Raw genomic sequence first — 21,291 nt, forward strand, 5'->3', positions numbered from 1 at the left:
GGAAAATTTCGAATTCAATGTTGCCTCGTGCTCAAAAAGTATTTTAAACGAAAACCGAGCAAATGGAAGTACAAGCAATAGTAGTCAGATCAAGAATGGTAAACTTGGCCATAAAAACATGACACTTAATGGATTTGACATGGAAAATATGGAATCTGGTGCTGCTTTTGGATTGCAACTAAAAAGCTTTTGCTCTGAAATTAAAGGATCAATTTCACAGGTTTCTTCTTGTTTATATTGTTTGTCTTTACTTATGTATAGCCTGTTTTCACTAGATCCCAAATGAGATAATTTCGCAAATAATCAAATTTTGAATGTCAAATCATATAGGAATTTTTTATTTTAATATGAAATTCAAAGGCCCATTTGCTCATACGATACATAAGTATTTACAATAATACAGGGTGTCCCGGGATGAGATAAGAAGATTTTGCGGGATGATTCTCTAGTATATATACAACGGCGGATCCCCCCCCAGAACTGGTTCATACTTAAAGCAAATCAAATTATAAGAGTTGTTAAAATATGTATATGAATAATAACAGAAAGAACTAGAATGAAACTCTTGTCTATTTCTGGCTGGAAATGCGAATTTTATTGTTTGTTGCATCCCTTTTAAATGAAAAGTCCATCTCACAAAGAAATACACGACTATTTGTTGGGTAGACACGAATTTTTTTAGATCTAAAAATAAGCGAATTTTCTAAGTGTTTTTTTTTTTTAACTTCAAAGTGATTTTAATGAAAAATTTTGATATGGATATCGACATCTACAATCATGGTTTGAATGGTATTCTAAAAAAAATAAATTGTGTATGCAACTCTATTTTTTCATACGGGGGGTTGAAGTACACACTTAAAAAATTTGCACTTTTTTCGTTGTTTTTTTTTTAACATTAGTGTTTTTAAAATAGCGCAACACGCCACAACATTGCATGAACTATATTATATTATTGAAGTGCTGGATATGTAGAATAATCTTGCATTTCAAGAGTTTGCAAGTTTGCACCCCCAAAATAAAGACCTCTTGAAAAAAAACTCCTCAAAAGCGACTCTTACTTATAGATTTTTATAAATATGTATTATGTTTTTGAGAAAATTTCTCCAGGGATAATTTTAAAAATATGAAAAAGAAATAGTGTTCCAAATTTCAAAAGAATATCTTTAAAAATTAGTTTCTCAAAAACTATTTAATGAAACAACTTGAGTCAAAAAATAAAATAAAGAATAAATTACTAAATTTAAGAAAAGTTATAGCACAGGATTGTACGTGCATTTTATGACTTTAAATATTTTTTTTTCTGCCGGCTAATCGGGAGGTAAGTGTGTTGTGTGTAAGCACTTAAGTGGCTTTTACTGTACCAAAAAAATGAAAATGTTTCCTTCCGAATAACTTTTTTGTCATTTGGTACCTATTTTATGGTGTTTTTTTTTTGTATTTTTTGGTGTTTTTTTTGGAATTAAAATACGTAGTCTGCTTTTACACGAAAACAAGAACAAAATAAAACCAAAGAAAATAAATGTCAAATTTTTTGTCTTCAAACAAATAATACGTGTAGAAGCGCGTGACGCACCGAAACGAAAATCAAAAGGAAATTGGAAGATGATTTCTGCGCCTTCTGTCTTCGTGTATTATGCTTCATATGTTATTAATACCTATTAATTTTTCTTTTCAATTCATAAAATGTTTTTCCTAGGCCTGTTATCACTATTTTGTTCAAGGAAATTATCCATTTTTGCCTTGTCACACACACAACTACATAAAAAAAAATTACTCTCATTATGTTCTTTCACTCCAGAAAAAGGAGTAAAAATTTAGAGTACTCCTTAATAGAGTGAAAGAAAACGACATAAGTGTAAATTTGAATAAATAGGCCAAAATTGTAAACAATGATAAAAATTTTTTTTCGAATTCAAGCTTTTTTCATTTTTTGAATTTTACGAGAACATGTTCTATAGTATACTAATGTAAATTTTTTTTACACCATCAGAAAATAGACATTTTAACGAAAGAAATTCCCACCGACTTTTTGAAAAAAGCTTATATTTTGACACGTGAATTTTCGATTGAAAATTAGGGTGTTTTTTTGGTATTAAGTCAAAATAAGGTAAACAAATTAATATTTTAAATCAAATAAATTACAGTGTGTTTGGGACATAATAAGGTAAGTTTTCACCGAATTTCGTAGAAAAATTTTTGTTTTTGAAAAAGATAAAAATAAAAAACCAAAAACTCGGTTTGAATTTTTCACATAAATTTTGAGGTTATGTGAAAAAATTGTTGGTACAAAAGTTGGAGATCTTTTCATTACCTACAACTTTGCCATACAATTTTTTTCTATAGAATTTGTAGTTTTGCCGGAAATCGAGATATACCATTTTTTACCATTAAAAACTCAACCCACCCACTTCCCGAACCCGACTCGCCCGTAATTTATGTTTCCTTTAATTTTCATCATATTCACCTCCTTTTCCAATGGGTTTCATTCTACTATGATTTTTTTTGGTTTCAAAAATTATCGACCCTGATCTAATAGGCAACAGTCAATCCTATAAAAACGGAAGTTGTACTTTTCTAATCTTTTTTTGTTCTGAATGTTTTCACGAATTTGTGCTGTTCTAATCTGTTCTGTTCTGGTTTTTCTTCATTAAACAGACTTAACATAAAATGTGTGTTAGTTAAATAAATGGATTGATTCCAGTGAATGTACATATTTGTGCTCTGAAAAAGTATGCGTGTGTCAAAATTTGTGTAGGGAATAAACAACAAAGGAGTGAAAATTCCATCAACAATTTTTGAAATTAATTTTTACATCTGAAGATGGTTAATATTCCTGAAGGTATGTTAACTCATATTGTAATTAATGGTTATTTTAGTACCTATACATTATATTTTTTAGCGAAAATCTCTTTATTTCTCAAATAAAACTACTTAAGTAGAACATAACCAGTAGAGTGACCGCAAGAAATCGATTTTCGAAATTTGGTCGGGGGAACCTCATAAAATGTTCCGCCTTTGCAGATTTTTAGATAGCCAAAATTTCAGCTCGATTGGATAACTCTAAATGGTGCCGACACTCGCTCAAATCTCTGTTTTTTCACTGTTTTTCGAAGGAAAATTAGCTCTAGCTCCCAAACAGATCGGGTTATTGTCACTTTTTATATATTTAATTAAAGGTAGTGTTGCTACACATAATTCAGATGCTAAATTTGTTTAGTTTTACTAAAAAAGAAAATTTTTGTCATCAATTTAAATTTTCAGTACTTACCTCAAAAAGAGCTGAAGTGCAAACTCGATTTAAAATGAAACTTTTTTTTTAAACTGTTTTATTTAAAAAAACGAAACATTTAACAGAATTCTAAGGCTGTGTGTGAATTGCGTTAAATAGTTAACACTGTGTAAAATTTTTGACACTATTGAGGTGAACAAAAAAATTTCAGCTGTATGGCTTATTGTTTAATATTTTTCTCTGCCTCTTTTCTGCTATGAAACTCCTTTTTAATAAAAAAAAAAAACAAAACAAAACCATCTGCAAAAAAATTTAACTCAAATTTAACCAGGTCCCAGAGCCCAATAAATTTTTAACAGCTGAAAATTTTTTATTCACCTCAACAGTGTCAAATATTTTACACTATGTGAACTATTTTACGCAATTCACACAAGGCCTAAAAAACAAAAAAAATAACATCGTGTTACATTTCTTATACATAATTAATGAAGTAAATACTAAAAAAATTTAATCAACAGATTTACAAAGTAGTTTTGGAAGCATCAGGATACAATTTTCGGCACTCACTGACTACTTGAAGTACATATTGTTTTTGTTCCTCATCTTTAGTTAAAAGGTTATTAAAATCCGTTATTAATTTGACTCCTCTTTCTGTCATGTCATTTACGACTTTAAGTGATTGCACTTTTTTAAAGCCTTCTTTAAAATGCGGGTTTTCGGGCCAAAGATTTGGAGGTTCTTTGAGAAAACTTGTGTCTGTTTTCAATCGGCTGAAAAAGTTCAATGTTTCTTTGTTCACAATATTTTTTAACCCTGCTGTGACAAATTGTTCATCTTCATGTGTCTGTAGCTCTGGATTTACTATTCTGTTGGTTTCCGTTTCACTGGTTTTCAAAATTATGTTGGCCGTTTCTAATTTTGTTCGCCATCTGGTAAAGTTAGGTCAAAGAACGCCAGACCTGCCTGCTCTGAACTCAAATACCATAAATGGTTTGAGAATTTAGCAAGAGCCTTCTCTGAAATATCTTTGTCTATCTTGCGGTATTCAATGCAATTACGCAAAAGATCAAGATCTTGTTTAGGAGCCAGATAAGCTCTTGGGGCATTAAACCAAGCAAAAGTTTTTTCTTGTTGAATGTAAGTTTGATTTTGAAACTACAAAGTCAATTGGTTTTTTCCCTAGTGCTTCTATTGTAGCTATAATTATGCGAGAAGCATTTCTATCAGATGCCTTACATCGATCCAATAACAAAGAAAGTTTCATTGTTAATAGCTCTTTCACCCCACGACTATACCTCATACTTTTGCTACCCGAGGGCCCAGAGATAGAGAAACATCCATTCTATCCCAATCCGTAGAATAAAACAGTTAAAAAAAAGTTTAATTTTAAATCGAGTTTGCACTTCAGCTCTTTTTGTGGTAAGTACTGAAAATTTAAATTGATGACAATATTTTTCTTAACAAATTAAGCATCTGAATTATGTGTAACAACACTACCTTTAATTAAATATATAAAAAGTGAAAATAACCCGATCTGTTTGGGAGCTAGAGCTAATTTTCTTCGAAAAACAGTGAAAAAACACAGATTTTTGATACTTTGAGCGAGTGTCGGCACCATTTAGAGTTATCCAATCGAGCTGAAATTTTGGCTATCTAAAAATCTGCAAAGGCGGAACATTTTATGGGGTTCCCCCGAAAAAAATTCGACAAAAAATTTTTTCTATGGGAGTTGCGGTCACTCTAATAAACAGCTTATGTTCTACTATTTCTTCCCCCTAAGTTATGTTAAACTTAGAGGAATTTATGACACAATTTGAAATAGAACTTTAGTTCTACAGTTTCGTTTCAGCAAATGGGCCTTAAACGCTTAAAGTTTCGATTCAGCAAACGGCACTAAGGCCCATTTGCTCATACGGAACATAAATTTGAATCTTATGTAAGTGGAACATACTTGTTATGTTCTACTTAGCTTATTCTACGTTTCTAAAAAATATTTATGGAGAACTTGGCAATTATATACTTTCATGATAGAAATAGCAGAGAATTTCAAATTTAAATGTCAAATCGTTACAATTGTCATTTACATTTATCAGTTTTTGAGTAATTTAGCTGTTAAAATACAACAATTTTGTATAATTTTAATGCTTGTGGCTTTTTATTGCAAGAAAAATGTTGAAAATAGTGAAAGTAATCAAACTAGGTGTTAAATTTGATATTAAAAAATCTGTTCTGTGAAAGAATTTTATCTGTAAATATGTTTGTGTGTCAAAATATGAGTGGAAAATATTTTAAAAAATATGATGAATAGTGCTTTAAATTTATTTTGTAAATTGTATCATCTGCTGATGGTTAGCGGGTATGAAAATAAGTTAAACATTATTAAATTGATAATATCTCTTCATTTTGCAACCAAAATCATTTTGTTAAAGAATTTTATCTGTAAATGTGTTTGTGTGTCAAAATTGGAGTGGAAAATATAAACAAATAAAATGCACGACTGGGTCGCACGAACTTGCTCTTAGAGTTAAAGTTGCTTAAATTTTTAAGACTTTTTATATAGAAATTTGTTTAAAAAATAAAATTTGTTTAAAAAAAAAAATAATATAAAATCTGAAATCAAATTGCCCTCCAAAACAAGTATGCAGTTTTGATTGATATATTAAGATGCATTTTTAGAAAAAAAATTTTCAAAATCGTTAGAGCCAGTTTTTAAAAAACTAATTTTTTATAAATAATTTTTTGGAAAAAAAGTTTTAAAATAAAACTAATATGCCATTTTGTAGAAATCACTAATCAACATCTAAAAACAAAATTAAAACAAATTCAATGTGCCGTTTTCGAAAAAAAATTTTTCAAAAAAAAAAAAATTTCAAAAACTTTTTAAAAACCCAAAAATTATTTTTTTTGAAATTTTATTTTTGGTTAATATTTAAGTTATATAAATGCTTGTTCACAAAAAGATTCGTTGAAATCAAATAAGCAGTTTCGGAGATAATCGGATTTGAAAAAAAAAATCGGTTCTATGGCAGGTTCCGTTAATAAAATTTTTTTCATTATAAGATAGACCTTAGCTTAAAACTAACATTTGAATTTTTTAAACAAAATCGTTGGAGCCGTTTTCGAGATATTTTAGTTTTACTAAAATCGGTATATGACAAGTACCTACCGTTATTTTTGGTCCAAAAAAATTAATTCCAAAAATCCCTCTGGAGAGTTGCCAAATAACGCTACAAACCAAGTTTGACATTAATCGGTCCATTCGTTTAGGCTGTAGATCCTTATACAGACAGACTGACAGACTGGCAGACTGACAGACTGACAGACTGACAGACTGACAGACTGACAGACTGACAGACTGACAGACTGACAGACTGACAGACTGACAGACTGACAGACTGACAGACTGACAGACTGACAGACTGACAGACTGACAGACTGACAGACTGACAGACTGACAGACTGACAGACTGACAGACTGACAGACTGACAGACTGACAGACTGACAGACTGACAGACTGACAGACTGACAGACTGACAGACTGACAGACTGACAGACTGACAGACTGACAGACTGACAGACTGACAGACTGACAGACTGACAGACTGACAGCGTGACAGACTGACAGAATGACAGACAGACGAACTTCCGGGACCCACTTTTTTGGCATTCTCTACCATCGTAATGTCATGGAAAAATGTTATCTCACCTTTTTTTTTTGTACGAATGCATAACTTGATATAAGTACCTATATCGCAAGTAAAAACTATGAATAGTGCTTCAAAATTTTTTTTAGTAAATTTAGAGCCGTTTTCTTCACTAAAAGTTGAAGTCAACTTGAGGATTTTTGTTCTCAACTTGTGATTTTGTTTTTCTTCACTCAAAGTTGACAGTTTCAACTTTAGATTCTCAACTCTCGAGTTGGTCAACTTCTGGTTTGCTCAACTTCCGAAAATAGTAGAAGTTGAGGGAGCAAACCTGAGAGTTTTCCGTGAAATGTCATTTTTTTTTTATGCTAAATCGTGGAAAAAACTTTTTTATATCTGTTTTCATAGAAAAAAATTGAGAAATAAACTTATGGAAACTTATTCATTAAAGAATTTTCATAAACATTTTGCACTGAATTTTTTTTTTACATCCCGACAACATCGCTGTTGCGCGCGCACACACACACACTTTTACACAAAAAAAAATATTCCTTTGAAATTTATTTTTGCGGAAAAAAGCAAAGCAAAATGCATTTAAATTTATTATTGAAATGAATTTGACATTTTGACAAAAAAAAATTGCACCAGAAATACAGAACTTCAATTTAAAATGACATACTTGATTGTTTTTTAAATTTGAAACTGACAGTATCCGTATAAACTGTCACAAATATCCCAGGGATATTTTTCAAACTGGAAGTTGAGAAAAGAAAGTGAAGAAAACAAATGTTCAACTTTTGTTTCAACCTTCGAGTTGATGTCAATTCTCAAGTTCGCCAACTCTCGAGTTTGCTTCAAGTTGAGCAATAGTGAAGAAAACCGCCCTTAACAATCTGCTGATGGTTAGCGGGTATTAAAATAAGTTAACCATTGGATAATTTCTCTTCATTTTGCAATCAAAATCATTTTTTTAAGGGGTAATATTTCTTTTCTTTTAAAAGTTAAAAGTGCTTAAGTAAAACATAAAATACTTATGATCTACTATTTCTTCCCCTTTAGTTATGTTCAACTTAGAGGAATTTATGACCTAGTTTGAAGATCGTACAAACTGCTATGTAGAACTTAGGGCTTTATGTTTCACTTAAATATTTAAGTTTCGTTACAGCAAATGGGCCTAAGTGACCTAATTTGCGAAATGATCTCATTTGGGGTCTAGTGAATAAAAGATATAGTTTTTAGAAATGATCAAAACACATTTTTCATTTGGTTCCAACTGTTTGCCTTTATTATTACACTAGTTTACAAAGAAATAAAAAAATTTTGGACACCAAGTGCCGTAATACTTTTCGTATAGATTTGAGCCCAGAAAACTCGAAAATCTTATCTAAAAAAATATGTATGGATAGGTTTTCGAGAAATGATTTTTCCAAGTTTTTTTTTGTTTTTTTTTTCCAGCCTACTTAGTATTCGGGCTATATCTTGAGTAATAAACGACTAATCTGGCGACTGACAGCTGAGTAAATAAGCAACAAACGCTAGAACAACTTTTCTTGGTATGTCCAGATGTTTAAATGAAATGTATTAAAACATTTTTAAAAAATCGAGTTTTTAAAGAAAATTTCTGCAAAAAAAACTTTATTACTAATAAACGACTAATCTGGCGACTGACAGCTGAGTAAATAAGCAACAAACGCTAGAACAACTTTTCTTGGTATGTCCAGAGGTTTAAATGCAATGTATTAAAACATTTTTAAAAAATCGAGTTTTTAAAGAAAATTTCTGCAAAAAAACTTTATTACTGAAAGAAAAAATCAAAATCTTTCAAATCCTCATAGTTTCTGGCAAAGATAAAAAGATAATTTTCTTCAAAATCTATGGATAAATAATAAAGATATAACCATTTTTGTTACGATCAGTATTTTCGACTTTTTCTGTTACTTTTTGAATTTTTATTTATAACTTGAAAAGCAAGCCGAATTTGAAAATTTGTGTTAAGTAATTTTTTGTAGATTATTAAATTTCCTATCGATGTGTATCCTTTAAAAAAAAATTGAATACGGCTAAAATTGGATAGAATATGGACTTTCAAAATCTACTGTTTTTGGTCTTTTTGAACACTTTAAATTTCAATCATACAACTGTCGGAAAAAGTATTTTGACAAAATGAACATTTTTCTAACTGATGAGAATAATCTGTAACGGTTAAACATAAAATAAAAAAGTTGACGGTTATTTATTAAGTATATTATGGTGAATCTCATGATGGTAAATGTCAGTCATATAGTTGGTATTATGCTGCGAGGCTGCATTTTTTGTATAAAAAGTACTAATTTTTTAGGGAAAAAAATATTTTGACAAACGTTCCTTTTCAACGTTGGTCAGGAAAGGTAATGCATTTTACGTGTTTCAAGCACGTATAAAACTGACAGACTTGTTAAGGCCCCGATTTGTAAGAAAATGGGCAAAACGGTTGAACTTAACATTGAAATTAGTGCATCTTCTGTTGCAAGTCATAATTTCGGTGTGTCTGTTAAAAAATCTGTGGAGAACTGAATTTATAGCGGGGAAACTAAAAATTACCAAATATGATAACACATAAATATAATTATACTATTCTAAATTTATTATAATTGGACAAAAAATGAAAAATGCACTAAAAAAATAGACGCATTTTGAAGAATTCACTTTAAATTGCGGATTGACTGCAAAAAGTCTGGTTTTGGAAATGCCATTCTTTCATAAAAAACTTTGCTAAAAAGAAGCATAATATCAACTATATGACTGACATTGACCATCATGAGATTCACCACAATATACTTAATAAATAACCGTCAACTTTCTTATTTTATGTTAAACCGTCACAGATTATTCTCATCAGTTAGAAAAATGTTCATTTTGTCAAAATACTTTTTCCGACCATTGTATGATCAAAAATTCACATTTATAACCATTTTTCTTTAACACATTTTAGAATTTTTAATTATGAGTTTTGTATTTCTTAATTTTTATCAATTTATATCTCTATTTTCTAAAAAATAATCTCATATGATATCGTTTATCCTTAATCCCGAAATTATTTTTTTATTTCATAAAATGTTTCAAATGAAAATAGATTTACTATTTGTTTTGCATTAAGTGGTTTCATGGTTTAAATTAATGATAAAAAGTAGTTTTAAATAAAATATGCATACAATAAAACCACTGCTTAACACCATTTTTTAAAATATGTGTTACAGAAAAATGGTTCAATTGTTGTCTTGGTAGGATTGATGCTAAGTCCAGGCGATAGACAGCATTTCCGAATGCTTTTAAATCCTCCTGGAATTATATCGCAAAGAGTTTCTTCAAACTTCCCACTAGCTATTATTAATATGTCATCGGCAAAACCGAGACATCGTAAGATAGATATTCAAGTAGTTTATCAACAACAATACTAAAAAGCAAGGGTGAAAGAACCCCCCCTTGAGGACAGCCTCTTGTTGTGATGATAGTTTGTACATTAAGACCTGCCCTTACCTCAGCTGTTCTTGTGCTTAGCATTTCATTGATCCATCTCACTACAGTGATAGGAACTTTTTTCCTTTCAAGAGCTTTGTTTACAGCGACATGTAAGGTGTTATCAAATTCTCCCTCTATGTCTAGAAAAGCACATAGGGCTGTTTCTTTTGCATCCAAAGCTCTTTGTTTGGACTTTTTTTTTAGCTCGAAAAGGGCAGTTTCCGTAGATTTCCCTGCCCTGTAAGCGTTCTGGCGATGGTTAAGTGGCATATTTATTAAAACTTCTGATCTAATGAAGTTATATATTACTTTCTCCAAAGTCTTAAGTAGAAATGATGTCAGGCTAATTGGCCTGAATGACTTTGGATGTGTAGTATCTTTTTTCCCAGTTTTGGGAATAAAAATTACTACTTTAGCTCTTCTCCACATGCTTGGTACATACTCAAGTGCCATGCTTCTACGAAGTATGCTAATAATGTAAGAACCCCCCCTTGAGGACAGCCTCTTGTTGTGATGATAGTTTGTACATTAAGACCTGCCCTTACCTCAGCTGTTCTTGTGCTTAGCATTTCATTGATCCATCTCACTACAGTGATAGGAACTTTTTTCCTTTCAAGAGCTTTGTTTACAGCGACATGTAAGGTGTTATCAAATTCTCCCTCTATGTCTAGAAAAGCACATAGGGCTGTTTCTTTTGCATCCAAAGCTCTTTGTTTGGACTTTTTTTTTAGCTCGAAAAGGGCAGTTTCCGTAGATTTTCCTGCCCTGTAAGCATGCTGGCGATGGTTAAGTGGCTTATTTATTAAAACTTCTGATCTAATGAAGTTATCTATTACTTTCTCCAAAGTCTTAAGTAGAAATGATGCCAGGCTAATTGGCCTGAATGGCTTTGGATGGGTGGTATCTTTTTTCCCAGTTTTGGGAATAAAAATTACTTTAGCTCTTCTCCACAGGCGCCCCTTTTTGAAGTAGAGCAGGGAAGATACCATCGACACCTGGTGACTTAAAAGGTTGAAAGGTGTTTATCGCCCAGTCAATTCTTTTGCCTGAACAGATAGCTGTAGCTAACTTCCAGTCTGTTTTGTTAGGTTTGAAAGGTGTACTTTCTATAACATTTCCTGTCATTGGAAGCGATTTTGGGAAGTGAGTGTTAAGTACCAGAGTCGACCTTTGTTGTTCATTTTCAGTAAAGCTACCATCATTGTATCTAAGCACTAGCGACTTTATGGTTTTGTCTTTCGCTAGAGCCTTGTGTAGTTTCGCTGCAGCTGGAGTAGCGGTAATATTTTCACAAAAACTCACAAAACTATTTCTTTTTGCTTTTCTGATTTCTTTGTTGTAAATTGTCAACTCTGCCGTATAACCTTCCCACTCCCCAGTTCTTTTTGCCTCATTGAACAGTTTACGTACCTTTGATCTTTGTTTCGACAGATTTTTGCTCCACCAAGGAGCATCTTTCTGACTTTTGATTGGTTTAATGGGACAACTGAGTTCAAATGCCTCATTGATTGCTCCACTAAACTCATTAACCATATGGTCAAGTTCAAGGTGACTTTTAGTCGTTCTAGCCGGACCGATTCTTTCAAGATTGTTTTGTACCGCACTCTTATAAAGATCCCAGTCGGTTTTCTTAGGGTTCCTTCCAGAGGTGTTCTCTGTGAGAAGGCGTGTTATTGAGAATGTAATTATTCTATGATCAGACAGGGAAGGTTCATTGGATAATCTCCAACCTTCTACTAGCCGACCTAAGTTAGAAGATTCAAACGTTATGTCTAGGACTTCTTTTCTAATTCTAGTTACGAATGTGGGAGTGTTGCCCACATTATAAATATCTAGACATTTTTCCAATATAAAATCTAAAAGGTACTCACCCCCTCTGTTTATGTCGGTACTACCCCATGCTGTGTGATGCGCATTTGCGTCGCAACCCACAAGCAATGGTAGTTTGTTACTTTTGCAGTAATCGACCAACCGTGGTACATTCTGTGGAATGTTGTCATCGTCACCTGGGAAGTAAACCGCCGCTACAACAATCGTTCTTGGATCAGTGCTAGTCCCAAATTCTCCATTGCAAACATTCTTACCAGGACGGCTGATGCCGCTTTTGCGTGGTGGAGGTTAATTTGGGCTAGCTTAGTGATCCCGCGTCTGTTCATTTTTTGTTTAACAGATGGGGACCATGGCTCCCTCATCTGCTAACAGATGATTTTCTTCCTCCTTAGTAGGAAGCACGTCTGACCCGGCTTGACTCAAGGTGAGGTCCATGCCCTCTAACTCATCGTCAAGACGAACCTTTTCCATACCCATGAGGTCCAGTCAATCTGCCTGGCAGCCGGATTGGGAGCATTGTTGGGTGTTTAGGGGGAGAGGGGGGGTAGTAGGGAGTTTGTAGGAAGGGTTGCATTTGGTGTAATGGGTTGCGCGGAATTTGTAGTGGGAAAACGGGTAGGACGTATTATGCTTTTAGGAATTGGAGCATCTGACATTTCTACCTCTTGGGTCCCTTCGGGTCCCCTCTTGCCGAATTTATAGTGAATTTCATGTTGAGCCTTCACTTTAGCCTCGGCCGACTTGGCATCAATGCTGATCACCATCAGCTGCCCCTTTCCTTCTGCCGTGCTTTTAAGCACCCGCCAGGCCTGGACTGCCAGTTCTTCATTTTGGGCTTGGATAAGAGCCAATGACTTCCTGTCCTCTTGCCAACTGCTTTTTGGAAGGAACTCAGTGATGTGCTGCATTTTTGGGATATCGTCTCCCAAGCACGCCATCAATTCGGTACCCTTCCAATTTTGCAATTCTGAAGGCTTTTTGTTTTAGCGAATCTGCTGTAGGTTGCCCTACGCAGTCAACTAAAAGGAAGCCTGTTCTATAATGCAGTCCATTGAACTTAAGCTTGTGTGTCCATCCCAAGAATACTACCTCAATTATGGCCTCTTCCAGTGTTGACAATTCTTCAGCACTGAGAGATGCCTGAGAAAAGTCCTTAGGTAGGACCGCAACCTTAACTCCAGTTGCCACACTTGCATAGCTTAAGCCCAGTGCTTCAGCACCTGCCTTGACGGTACTAAGTCCCGTTTCGACAGTTGCATTTGTAGTGGGCTTTTTAACTTCTTGCCTCTGAGGAGGAGTTATTTGGCCGCTCTTCCGCTTACCCTGGACTTGGCTTTTGGGAGGTTCGCTTGAATTTGCTAGCTTTCTCTCCTCCATCTTTTTCTTGGATTCTTCCCGAGACAAGCCTTGCCTCAGGAATCTGCTATACCATTTTTTGCCCGCTCCACAAAGCGAATCACGGTATAGTGGGTCGTTTTGACCACCTGAACCCGGATTCGGATTAGTGCGTGCTTTTATGGTTATTGTCGATGGAGTCGATTCTGCTTCTGATGGTTTGTTCCCATCTTTAGCATCTACTTCGGCCCTAGTACCATCTTCCGCTATCTTAGGAGGGATACTCCCAAGAATAGCTTCTGATGATACAGCACCTTGAGCTTACCGGTTCTTTTTGTGCTGCTTTGGCTTCGCATTCTTTTTGCTGCACCCCGGTTTCGAGTCTTCACCATGGAGATCTCTCTCCATCTGATTCGCTAAACCGCTGGCGGTGACATCCCGCTGGACAGCGATTTTTTTGAAATTTTTATTATTATTCGATTTTTTCGACACTTTATTGTATTTTTTGGTTTGGTTCCCACGTTTAGGTAGAGAATAGAAAAGTCCATCATATCAGAGCTCCGCATGATACGATGAGGTCTTGATACTCTTTGATTTGACCCGGTTACCGTTAAAATACAGCCGGATACCCCTGGCTGCAAACCACTCCAATAGGCACGGGTACGTCACCCTGGATTAGGGGTGGCAGTTCTTGGTCGTAACTCCTCAAAATTACTGCCGATTTAGGTTTCCCCAAACGCGGTTGGTCAGATGAATTTTTGAAATTCAAGCCACCTCACCAACGTCAAGGTGACTGCCGCGCGGTAGTACTGATCGTTACAAAAATGGTCATATCTTTATAATTTATCCATAGATTTTGAAGAAAATTATCTTTTTATCTTTGCCAGAAAGTGAACTATAAACTATGAGGATTTGAAGGATTTTGATTTTTTCTTTCAGTAATAAAGTTTTTTTTTGCAGAAATTTTCTTTAAAAACTCGATTTTTAAAAAATATTTTAATACATTGGACTTAACCCTCTGTCGGCACACGGGTGCGAATTTGGCAGGACAAAAATGAAAAGTGGTCACAGAAAAGTGTCTGTATAAGGGTGAAAATACATTGTTTTGGAATTGTGAATACGGTATTCGAATTCCTCTGAAAATTCTACATCAATATCATATGTGATTCCCCATAAAATAGAAAATAGTGAGACCGAAAAAAGTTCTAGCGCCATGAAAAAGTATAAACCAAATTCGCAGAAAAGAGGTGTGCCTACAGAGGGTTAAACATCTGAATGACCCAGAAAAGTTGTTCTAGCGTTTGTTGCTTATTTACTCAGCTTTCAGTCGCCAGCTTTTCTGTTCAGATTAGTCGTTTATTAATCAAGATATAGCCCGAATACTAAGTAGACTGGAAAAAACAACGACAAAAAACTTTGAAAAATCATATCTCGAAAACATATTAGTCTTCGACTAACTTCTCTCACGGTCGGTTGATTAAATCTTCACCATGTCTAAAGTTTGCGCTAAGTGCGACCAAAGTATAAAACGATCCAAAGAAGTTAAATACGTACAATGCGAATATTTCTGCGGTCGTTTTTTTCATAAAAATTGTGTCGATAAAAGTGACAACGATTTTGGTATAATTGCCGAAAAAAGATTATTCTGGAAATGTAATTCTTGTCAAAGTATTAATCTTTCCCAGTTTATTAACAGTTTTAATGACCTTTCCGAGAGTTTAAATGATCTCAAAAGAGAGTTCTCTTCCTTCAAAGTGTCTCAGTTGAATTCCCCACCTCGCAAATTAGCGAAAAAAATCATGTCTGACTCTTCACCAAGTCAAATCGACAATAGCAGTGATTTAAATCGCGAAAATAGTGATATGCCTGGTGTCAATAACAATTTAACTGAAAATTCAGAAATGGAATTTATCTCAATCAATGACCCTTCATTAAATAATAATAATCCCGGACCTTCAAATAAAAATGATTCTAAAACTGCCGAGTTTGTTGTTGTGAGTAAAAAAAAAAAACCCCAAAAAAGAAAAGAGAAATGAAAATTATTGGCACCGATACGTCAACAGATTTAAGTGCTATACCAAAAATAAAATGGCTTCATCTATCTCGTTTTGCTAACACAACTACTCCCGATGACATTGTTAAATTCATATCTTCAAAAACAAACATTCCTACAGATTCATTTAAATGTTTTATGTTAGTAAAAAAGGATGCAAATGTTTCTGAACTTAAATTCGTTACATTTAAATTGAGTGTGTCACATGAACATTTATCAACAGTCATGGACTCTTCGCTCTGGCCCATTCATGTTCAAGTTAAATATTTTTTAACTCTGGACAGGAAAGAGAAAACGCAAACCATACAACCCGAGCCTCCGAGTCTCTTACATCAGCCATAATTTGCCAAACACCAACTTCACCATCGTCGGCATCATTATCACCTTCATTATCACCTTCATTATCTTCGTCATCATCGCTATCTCCCATCACACCATTCTTAAGATCGACTCTTTCTGCTACTTCATACACACCTTCAACACCACCGCTATTATCGTCGCCGCCATCGCCACCGTCTCAGCCATCACCACCGCCATCGCCACCGTCTCAGCCATCACCACCACCGTCACCATCGTCATCGTCATCAACAGAAACTTCCCAATGCAACAATGCATTACTCTTAACTAATGCTTCTGCTTCTCATTTGCCTTCTCATTCTGATTCATATAATTTCCTTGGTTATTATCAAAACATTGGTGGAATGCGCACAAAAATGCAACAATTGCTGCTATCGTCATCATCTGAACAATTTGATTTCTTTGCTTTTACCGAGACATGGCTAACCAAGAATCACAACAATGCAGAGTTGTTTAATAGTCATCAATACTATGTGTTTCGTAAAGACAGATGTTCTGTATCCACTGGACTAGAAAGAGGAGGAGGGGTGCTGCTTGCTGTGCGCTCTTTATATGCCTGTACCGAATTAGCATTGCCAACATCAAATAATTCATCTTTTGACATTGATCAAATTATTATCAAGGTATCATTAAATTGTAAAAAAGATATTTTTCTAATAGTAAGTTATATTCCGCCAAAGAGCCATATAGATTTGTATAAAGAACATATAAATAACTGTATTTATTATATTTCTAAGCTTAATAATAATCAGCATGTCATTTTAGTAGGTGATTTTAACTTGCCGAATTTAAATTGGGTATTTGACTCTGATGAAGGTTTTCTAGTTCCTTTTAATGTAAATAATGAGTGTGATTCTTTATTTATTGATTCGCTTTTAACTGTTAATTTGATTCAAATGAACAATTGTAAAAATAGTTAAAATAGAACACTCGATTTATTGTTTGCAGATAAAGACTTAAATTTGTTCGTAAATAATTCTATTTTTCCAATATTTCCAAACACTTTACATCACATTGCTTTGATTTTTGAATTTAAAATACTAAACTTTTTCAAACCAAAAATGCCTTTTCAATATAGATATAATTTCTCCAAAGCTAATTTCAGTAACATTGCGAGTTATATAAATAATAATCTAGCACTGCCTTCAACTTTTATTCAATCTTGTGAATTATCAAATTTTTACAACAATTTTCTTAGTTCTCTTAAGACGGCTATCGATCTATTCGTTCCTAAAACTAAATTGAAAAATGCTTCTAAGCCTCCTTGGTATAACGGTCGATTAATTAATTTAAATAATAAAAAGAATAAATCATACAAATGTTTACGAATGTGTTCTTCTGATGCCAATTTGCGCAGTATTTATGATGAATTAGAAAAGAATTTCAATGTTCTAAATAAATTTTTATATAAAAACTATATTTACTCTATGGAATCCAAGTTAAGAGTCAATAATAAATGTTTTTGGAGTTTCATTAAAAATTTAAAAAAAATCAAATGGATTCCCTAAAAGTATGCAATATTTAGGTTCGACTTTAACAAGTCTACCATCAATTTGCGATGCCTTTGCTAAGTTTTTTAAGTCAAATTATATCGATTCTAGTAATGTCACAAACACCTCTTTCTGCCAGTCCCTAAATAGTCTAAACATAGGTAATTTAAGTGTTACCATATCGGATGTGGAATTAGCTCTATGTGGTCTTACTGAAGACATTAATTCTGGTCCGGATGAAATTCCACCTATTGTTTTGAAAAAATGTTCCGTCGCTCTATCTAGAGGTTTGTGTTTTGTCTTTAATAGTTCGTTAAAGTATGGTGTATTTTTGCCAGAATGGAAAACGTCCTTCGTTACTCCTATTCACAAATGTGGTCCAAAACAGGAAATCACAAACTACAGACCCATAACTAAATTGTCCTCAATTCCTAAATTATTTGAGAAAATTGTTTGCGATAAATTGAATTTTATATTGAAAGAAACCATATCCCCGTACCAACACGGCTTTGTATCCGGTAGATCAACTTCCACTAACCTAACCATTTTCACGAATTGTATTCTCAATTCATTAGAAAAGGGTTACCAAGTGGACGTTATCTACACCGATTTTGCAAAGGCGTTTGATAGGGTGCATCATAAAATTTTATTACAAAAATTAGAGAACATAGGTTTTCATTCCAACATGCTACAATGGCTGACAGCTTATCTTACAGGACGCAGCCAGATGGTTTCAATTGATTCGATTATCTCTCATCCCTTTTCTGTAACTTCCGGCGTTCCACAAGGGAGTCATTTAGGTCCAATGCTGTTCCTTATTTTTATAAATGACCTTCCTGATGTCCTTACTAACTCAACGTGTCTTATGTTTGCGGACGATTTAAAATTTTTTAAACGTGTAAAAAATTTAACAGACTGTGCGCTTCTCCAAAATGATGTTAAAAATCTTATCAACTGGTGCAATATAAACCAATTAGCCCTAAACATATCCAAATGTCAATGTTTTTCGTTTACTCGTCGTTTGTTACCTATCGTTTACGATTACAATATGCATAATCATGTCCTTGAAAGAGTTTCTATTAAAAAAGACCTTGGAGTAATTTTTGATTACAAGCTAAACTTTGTACATCACACAGAATTCATGGTGAACAAAGCCAACTCTATGTTGGGTTTTATTTTTCGTAATTCGTTTGGTCTTAGGGACCCATACACTCTAAAAGCCCTTTATGTTTCGTATGTTAGATCGGTCCTGGAATATTGCTGCGTAGTGTGGAATCCTCATTACAATGTTCATATTACAAGAATAGAAAATGTCCAAAAAAAATTTACAAGATTTGTAGTACACAAACTAGGCTGGAACATTGAAATGCCTTCGTATAACGTTAGATGTCAGCTTATTGGTATACAGGCATTAGAAAACCGCCGTAAGATGTTTGCTATAAATTTTGTCAGTGATATTTTATCATATCATATTGATTGTCCTTATTTGTTATCGCTGATAGATCTTTACGCTCCTTCTAGAGAACTAAGAATTCGAACCTTATTCCGCGAAAACGTTCATAGAGTAAATTATGCGTTTAATGAACCTATGACTCGCAGTGTTAGGGAGATTAATAATGTGTCAAATAATATAGATTTTAATTTCCATTTGAGTAGAAACTCATTCAAAAATATGTTAAATTTCTATTTTTTAACTAATTAAATAATGTAAATATATAATTTTATTTTTTTGTGTACCTTTAATTTTATAATGATTCTATGTATAATTTTAAAAATTTCGTTAGTCTATTTGAGATTGTAATCTCTAATTGATATTAAATAAATAAATAAATAAATATATTTTTAGATAAGATTTTCAAGTTTTCTAGGCTCAAATCTATACGAAAAGTATAACGGCACTTGGTGTCCAAAAAATTTTTATTTTTTTGTAAACTAGTGTTATTTACAAAAAAACATTTTTACAGACTTTACGAGGTAATTTATGAATATCTCAGTCATTTCTTTAACAATTCTCAATATGTTTTATGTTTTTGGAAAGAGCGTTCTCTGATCTTTTGAATGATGTACAAGTACATACATACATACATGTCTATTGTTTAAACAAATAAAGTGTAGGTTTGTATCCCATAAAACTTGAAAAACTTTACCCATTTTTTATTGCACAATAAAACAAACAAAAAAATAAAGTTAGGTTCTATTCTGAAAGAATATTTATTGAGGCACAAAATGGTGTATTGTTTTATTGAATTTGATTAAAACTGCGGAATCTATGCTACTTTTTCGTAACTAGAAAATATGCAAATCATGATGTGTATATTTTAAAATAACGAGCACAATATGGTGCTCGTTATTTTAAAATATTTAGAATTTGTATGCTCCTAAGATCTTATATGGTTGGAAATAAACTAAAAAAAATATTCCCCAAGTTTCAAGTCATTAACTTAATTCTAACCCGCACCTCCAAGCGGTTGAAGTTTCTTATGGGAATAACATGGGGATTTTTTGGTTCGATCAATTTTAAATTCAAGCTAAACCATTTGTTCAAAAAATTTTATCATTTGAAAATTTTTCAGATTTTTAATTGTTGTAATTTTAGAGATTTAGTTTGGCAAAGAAAATAATTTTTTCAGACTTTTTCAAAAAATCGCTTTTTACACGTTTAATGAGAAAAAATTAAAAAAAACATACATTTTTATTCACAAATAAGCGTAGTATTGATTATGTTGTTACGAATGATGAGTCCTTGATTGAATTAAAAGTGATTTGTTCCAAAAAAAATTAGTAACCATAAAACGATTGAAATCATAATAAAGTGCAATATAGAAAATAATATTAATAAAAAAATGATACGGTTCTGTAAATATGATCCTGGTGGATTCCTATTTGAAATCAGTATGTGCTCTTTCTTCTCTAACTTTAGCCCTGATTGATTGATTGATTGATATTTGGGGTGTAAGATGTACTGCAACCTGTAAGATCTATTGTACCCCCCTTTTAAGCTAAATGAGTTAGTACCTCATTTTATAACTCCTCCTCTAACCTAATTCCTTTCATGAAATTGATTATTTGGGATATTTTCAAAGAGTGCAATTTATACTCTTCGACTTGGTAGCGACCCATGTGTTTAAATCTTTGGTGTATTAGTGCATTGCAACTACCAAGGATGTGGTCTGGTGTTTCTTCTTTTTCGCTACAGAATCTACATGTTGCACTATTTACTAAGCCCAAAATATGTAGGTGCCTTCTTAACTTACAGTGGCCCGTGAGGAGCCCAGTGATTAACCTGAGATTGTTCCTACTTAGACTGATACATGATTTGAAACGCTCTCGGTTGTAGTTCCCGTGGAACATTTTCGCTTGTCTCAGTTTTGGTAGTTCTGCCCAGTATTTTGCTCTCCTGGACTCCTCGTTTAGTTTTATTTTATTTTTAATGACATTTTCTCCTATTCCGCAATACGGTTCGGGTCCCATTAAAGGGGAATTTGCTCCCGTTTTTGTTAAGGAGTCCGCCTCCTCGTTATCCTGGACACCAACGTGCCCAGGTACCCAGTGGAGAGTGACTTTGTTTATTTTGCCAAGTTCGTTAAGTTTTCCTATACACTCCAATACTAGCTTGGAGTTGATTTCGTAGGATTTAAGTGCTTTTAGGGCAGCTTGACTATCAGACATAATGGCAATGTTTTTATTATTTTTTTACAATGGCATTTACCTCAGCTTGAATGATACTTGGGGATTGACCCATAGGCACGGAGAGTTTGGTACTAGGCCCAAAGACGCCTGCCCCTGTACCTTCCGCTGTTCTCGACCCGTCTGTGTACCATTTGATGGTATTTTCTTAAAAAGAGTAGTTGATA

General features: G+C 33.4%; 1 protein-coding gene across 6 annotated transcripts in view; it reads left to right on the plus strand.

Moving 5' to 3' along the window:
* LOC129905186 (zinc finger-containing ubiquitin peptidase 1-like) overlaps nucleotides 1–21,291 on the plus strand; it is a 126,652-nt gene that overhangs the window by 851 nt on the left and 104,510 nt on the right. For all 6 annotated transcript variants that reach the window (XR_008770557.1, XM_055980598.1, XM_055980597.1 and 3 more), the window contains exon 3: nucleotides 1–220. Coding sequence is in view for 5 of the 6 variants with exons in the window: in XM_055980598.1 (XP_055836573.1) it covers nucleotides 1–220 (220 nt within the window). In the remaining variant the exon portion in view is untranslated. The remainder of the gene's footprint in view (nucleotides 221–21,291) is intronic.

This window comes from Episyrphus balteatus, chromosome 1, assembly GCF_945859705.1.
Source record: "Episyrphus balteatus chromosome 1, idEpiBalt1.1, whole genome shotgun sequence".
Taxonomy (NCBI): domain Eukaryota; kingdom Metazoa; phylum Arthropoda; class Insecta; order Diptera; family Syrphidae; genus Episyrphus; species Episyrphus balteatus.